The following is a 6,470-nucleotide window of genomic DNA, read 5'->3' as shown; positions in this document are numbered from 1 at the left end:
AATTATTTATTTAGAAAATATTCTTATTAGATAAATTGATATTACAGGATCTGTTATTGAAATTTTGGATTTATGAACACTCAACTCCCTTGTGTTTGAACATGCATTTTTTATATTTACCAATATAAAAATGTTGTCATCAATATCAGACCTCTCTAGAGAAGTTCTTAAAGTATTCAAACTTCAAAGAACGTTTTGCATCATCATTTGAAATATAATCTTCGTAATTGTTGCTTACATGTTTACTAATTTAATTTCAGAATTTATAGTATAATTTTATTGTATACAGAAAAAATCTGTAATTTTTTTCTTCTTTAAAAATTTTATTTCTTGAATTTCCAAAATATTATCATCATCATCATCATCATCATAGTCATTATAGTCGATACCAGAAGTTGTTAAAACTTTATCAATTTCAACAAAATTCTCAAATGAAATACTTTTTTTTTATATTTTCCTTTAAAAATACTCTTTAATTACGTTCCAGTGTATTTGTACATTAAACTCAGTTTCTATTACTGTTGAAATATAAACTTTAATACTTTAATATTGTAATACTTTAATACTTTAATTTAATTTTAATTAAAATTTGGAGTTTTAGGGGTTAGCGGTGACAAAATCAATTCAAGTTACAGAGGCTTGGTATTTGCATTGTATTTCTTCAAGTTAAGGGCATGTGACAAAGCTACATACCTATATTACCGGTCTCCCTTTTTCAGTTCACTGAATGTTTTTGTGAACCTAAGAACTTTTTTTTGTAAATAAAATATCGAGCTGAAACTTTGGAAAATGTATTAGAGTAAAATAAAGTACGTTTAGGTACTGCATTTTGGTAGAAACTTCACTGACAATTATTTTATCTTTTTTCTGAACCTCGACATTTTTTGAACGTTCCAACTTTTTTTATACATAAAATATCGGTATCAAACTTTGAGAAATGCAAGAGCCGAAAGAAAAGTACGTTTAAGTACAAATCTGAATAATAAAAGAAGTAAAAAAAAATTCAACTATCAATTCCATCGAAATCAGCCGGTAACGTTGTACACGAAAATACGAACTCTGGCGGCCACTAGACGAGGCTCTAGAGGGTTCGTATTTTCGTGTATAACGTTACCGGCTGATGCCGATGGAATTGATAGTTGAATTTTTTTTTTACATCTTTTATTATTAAGATTTGTATTTAAACGTAGATTTCTTTCGGCTCTTGCATTTCTCAAAGTTTGAGACCGATTTTTTATGTATAAAGTTGGAACGTTCAAAAGATGCCGAGGTTCAGAAAAAAGATAAAATAATTTTTAGTGAAGTTCCTACCAAAATGCAGTACCTAAACGTACTTTATTGTACTCTAATACATTTTCCAAAGTTTCAGTCGAATCTACGTTACATTAATTTTAATTGATATTAAATTAACCTTAAGTTTACTTGCATTATTTAAATTTCCTTTAACTCCATTTAATTCAGTTTAAATACAATCCAATTCATATATAATTCAGTTAAATTCAATTGAAAGCTGTTTGTATTCCGTTGAATTTACCTCAACTCCGTTCAATTCTGTTTGATTTCATGTAAAATTACTTTTAATTAATTTAGTTAACTTTAATTTGACTTCAATTAAATGCATCTTGAATTGACTTAAATTCAGTTGAATTTACTTCGATTCTCTTAAATTCAATTCAATCAAGGAATTAATTTAATTCTTCTTCAAATTGATTGATTCTACTAGAATCTATATTGTATTTATCTGAATTTGACGAAACCCAGCTGAATTAGACTTTCCGTTCAGGTGAATCAGTTTCAATATAATATCAGTTTATTTGAGCAGTCTTCACTAACTCGAAGAAAATACCGGTCCCTTAAAAAAATCTCTTAAAGGTCATGTGACGAGAGGGTTACGTGACCAAACCTGGTCTTCAATTATTCTTTCCCAACTTAGGTCTAAACGAAATGACGTATCGCTATGAAAGTTTGGGAAATGAAAGAGGAGCTAATAAGGAGGTAATAAGGAGGTCCATGTCTCTGCATTGTTCCGGTGGAAATTTTGAGAAATTTTTTTTTGTGAAGAAAATACAAGTGGAAGTTTTCTTTCCCAACTTACGTCCACACGGAATGAGATATCGTGTTAAAAATTTAGCACGGTAAATAGAAGGCATGCAAGAATATGTCTCTGGTCCTAAATAATTAGAATAGTAACAAAAGATTTTTTTAAATTACTATTTTGGAGAAATACCGACCGTGCTGTCGTCAAACCCTCCAAGCAATTTGCAATATTCGCTCTCGAACATTATTCATAAATAATTCAAAAACTGATGTTTTCACTTGAAATGCAAATAAACATATTTGGTCTGACACACGTATCAATCTGGTATCAGCTGTTTCAAAGCAGCACTAGCGCAGCGAGTAGACAACTTCGAACTTCTAGGGGTCTGTGGGTAAAACAGAATGCATGATTACCGTCAGAGAAACTTAAAAGTCAAACTTCTGCTGGAAAACCTAAATGTGTCCGTCGATAATCATTATTTGCACAAATAAACTTTTTTCTTCCCCCAACACTTTGCAAGGCCACAAACGATTCTTTAATATTTATTAAAATTTCCCGAACAAAATTTCCGCGTTATTTAAACTTTTATTTTTCAATATGGGTGAAAAAATATTGATCATAGGACTGACTTGATCAGCTGTTATACTCATCACATGGCCTTAAGGGCATGTGACACAGCTAAATACCTATATTACCGACTTCACTTTTTCAGTTCACTAAATGTTTTTTTAAACCTAAGAACTTTTTTTATAAATAAAATATCGAGCTGAAACTTTGGAAAATGTATTAGAGTACAATAACGTACGTTTAGGTACTGCATTTTCGTAGGAACTTCACTGAAAATTATTTTATCTTTTTTCTGAACCCCGACATTTTTTGAACGGTCCAACTTTTTTTTATACATAAAATATCGGTCTCAAACTTTGAGAAATGCAAGAGCCGAAAGAAAACTCCGTTTAAGTACAAATCTGAATAATAAAAGAAGTAAAAAATTCAACTATCAATTCCATCGGCATCAGCCGGTAACGTTATACACGAAAATACGAACCCTCTAGAGCCTCGTCTAGTGGCCGCCAGGGTTCATATTTTCGTGTACAACGTTACCGGCTGATTTCGATGGAATTGATAGTTGAATTTTTTTTACTTCTTTTATTATTCAGATTTGTACTTAAACGTACTTTTCTTTCGGCTCTTGCATTTCTCAAAGTTTGAGACCGATATTTTATGTATAAAAAAAAGTTGGAACGTTCAAAAAATGCCGAGGTTCAGAAAAAAGATAAAATAATTTTCAGTGAAGTTCCTACCAAAATGCAGTACCTAAACGTACTTTATTATACTCTAATACATTTTCCAAAGCTTCAGCTCGATATTTTATTTATAAAAAAAGTTCTTGGGTTTAAAAAAACATTCAGTGAACTGAAAAAGTGAAGTCGGTAATATAGGTATTTAGCTGTGTCACATGCCCTTAAGGCCATGTGATGAGTATAACAGCTGATCAAGTCAGCCGTAAAATCAATATTTTTTCACCCATATTGAATAATAAAAGTTTAAATAACGCGGGAATTTTGTTCGGGAAATTTTAATAAATATTAAAGAATCGCTTGTGGCCTTGCAAAGAGTTGGGGGAAGAAAAAAGTTTATTTGTGCAAATAATGATTATCGACGGTCACATTTAGGTTTTACAGCAGAAGTTTGACTTTTAAGTTTCTCTGACGGTAATCATGCATTCTGTTTTACCCACAGACACCGGAACAAAGCGGAGACATGGACTTTATTACCTCTTCTTTCATTTCCCAAACTTTCATAGCGATACGTTATTTCGTTTAGACCTAAGTTGGGAAAGAAGAATTGAAGACCAGGTTTGGTCACGTGACCCTCTCGTCTCATGACCTTTAAGAGATTTTTTTAAGGGACCGGTATTTTCTTCGAGTTAGTGAAGACTGCTCAAATAAACTGATATTATATTGAAACTGATTCACCTGAACGGAAAATGTACTTCAGCTGGGTTACGTCAAATTCAGATAAATACAATATAGATTCTAGTACAATCAATCAATTTGAAGGAGAATTAAATTAATTCATTTATTGAATTGAATTTAAGAGAATTGAAGTAAATTCAACTGAATTTAAGTCAATTCAAGATGAATTTAATTGAAGTCAAATTAAAGTTGACTGAATTAATTAGAAGTAATTTTAAATGAAATCAAACAGAATTGAACGGAGTTGAGGTAAATTCAACGGAATACAAACAGATTTCAATTGAATTTAACTGAATTATATATGAATTGGATTGTATTTAAACTGAATTAAATGGAGTTAAAGGAAATTTAAGTAATGCAAGTAAACTTAAGGTTAATTTGATATCAATTAAAATGAATGTAACGTAAATTCGACTGAACATAAGAGAACTAGTGTTAATGAGAAAATAATTCCAAATTAATTAAAGGAGAGTTCGAAATTGATTAAACTACATCAAAGGTGGAATAATGAATAATAAAATAGAAATAGTAAATAAATAATAATTTAAAAAAATGGAATAATAAAATAATGAAGTAATACGGTGGGTTGAACTTTTATGGTGGGTACATAACTAGATACTATAGTTGTGTCCGCAACGTTTAAATGCTTTGAAGTCGAGTATTTTTGCAAAAAAAATCTTTAACGAATCCTTAATATATTATTGCTTGGAATCGAGATAAATAACGATGATTTGAGGGTCTCAAGTGAAATTTTAAATACATGCAAGAATGTACCGTGTCGGTCATACGCGGGTGTGTACTCAACGGTTAACGGAATTCAAACTAAATTGCATACTTAACTAAATTCATGTGAATTCGACACTCAAATGGGTTCTGAAGCAAATGTGAGCAAAGAATTTTTTCGGACTCATTCTAAAAACGCCGTTCTCTCAGTTAGTGGATTTTTGTCTGAAAGTAAATTTATCTTTGATGACCAAAAGTTGACTTTCTTTACTTATGGTGAGACTGGTGAAACTTCTTATATAGTAAATAGTATACTTTTACATTTGTCGCTTTTCTGAAGTTATTTTTAATTTTTAATAGCTATATTTGGAAAATGAACGTTTAATGGAGACGGTACCCTGCGCCCTGACATCCAATTTAAGAACAGGTTCTTCAGATTTAGCAGCATTTCTTCGAAGAGTTCATTCTCCCGGTGTAGCTAAGTGGTTTGTTCATTGGCAGAATTGTGACATCAATGCTGTCAAAGTTCTGCGAAAGTATTACCAACGACCATACTTCCTTTCAAGCACTGTCTCGCCAGCTCATTTCAATTGGGTCTTAATGTCTTCAGACTACAACAGTCCCAATTACAAAAAGGTCGAACTTGATTCAGGATTAATTGCTTTGGCCCAATTAAGAGGGGCCACCCAACTCAGACTAACACCAATTAATCCTTGTAATAGCTCGTGTCCTGAGCTAATTGCTGATTTACATCAAGGCGAGATGCGTGAGTTCATTTATTAAATTACATTTAATAAGTCGCAAAGACATATCAAATCCAGAGCAATTGCTTACACATATTTATTTTATATTTATATAAATTATTGCTTTAATCAATCTTGATGACGCTTCGAAACTTTAATCTATGATACTTTCTTATTTCAGTCGTTTTCACCAACCTAATGTGGAATCTAGAATATGCGCCAATGAGAGGTCTGGATAACATAGCAATTCTCACAGAGACAGTTTGGGAAGAAGATTCATAAAATTCTGAAATCACATAATTTTTTATGTCTTCATCGTAGTGCGTGAAATTGCCGCATCAGTGAAACTAAAATGTTCTTAGTGTACGCAGAATATGAATTTTTTTCGCTGTAAAAATATATGTACTTCATGCACTCATTGACTAAACATTTTACCAATTTTAAATCATGCCTTCCCACACTCTTATACAGCGATGCAATATTTGTTTTATAAGAAATTGTAATTCATATTCAATTATTTATAAGCAACTTTATGTTCATATTCAATAATTTCATAATTACCCTGCAATAAGCATTGAATAGAGAAAAATTCATATTTTTAGATTTCAGCGTAAAAGTGAAGATTATTCTATTAATTTAAATGCGCAATTTTTCCATCTGTATAAAATGTCATTATAAGAATAGGATATCTCCTATATATATATACATACACACATAAGTTTTGAAATTTTAAATCACATATTTTCCATTAATACATGAATACATATTTTAAAACGTTTTATAAACATTATTAATATATAATTAAATATAAATTTGAATATTTTACTAATTTATAAGTTATAAAACTATTTAATAATGAAAAATAGGTTAAATTTTACTAAGTCGATTGAGACGAATAGGATTTGCAACTTTTCTTTTGCGCTTGGAGGATCATTAGACTCAGGAAAAATCGCGTATTCATGGGAATACAAAATTCTTAATTCTTCT

General features: G+C 30.6%; 1 protein-coding gene across 2 annotated transcripts in view; it reads left to right on the top strand.

The window, feature by feature from the left end:
* LOC117169125 overlaps nucleotides 1–6,039 on the top strand; it is a 46,059-nt gene extending 40,020 nt beyond the window's left edge. Inside the window, exons 4-5 of one of the 2 annotated variants that reach the window (XM_033355298.1) lie at nucleotides 5,101–5,506; nucleotides 5,665–6,039. In XM_033355298.1, the coding sequence (XP_033211189.1) occupies nucleotides 5,101–5,506; nucleotides 5,665–5,765 (507 nt within the window). In that variant the 3' untranslated portion in view covers nucleotides 5,766–6,039. The remainder of the gene's footprint in view (nucleotides 1–5,100; nucleotides 5,507–5,664) is intronic. The other variant, XM_033355297.1, reaches the window with a different exon arrangement.
* The last annotated feature ends 431 nt before the right edge of the window (nucleotides 6,040–6,470 follow it).

This window comes from Belonocnema kinseyi, chromosome 3 (genome assembly GCF_010883055.1).
Source record: "Belonocnema kinseyi isolate 2016_QV_RU_SX_M_011 chromosome 3, B_treatae_v1, whole genome shotgun sequence".
In the NCBI taxonomy this organism is placed as follows: Eukaryota; Metazoa; Arthropoda; class Insecta; order Hymenoptera; family Cynipidae; genus Belonocnema; species Belonocnema kinseyi.
This window is presented reverse-complemented; position numbering and strand designations above follow the sequence as displayed.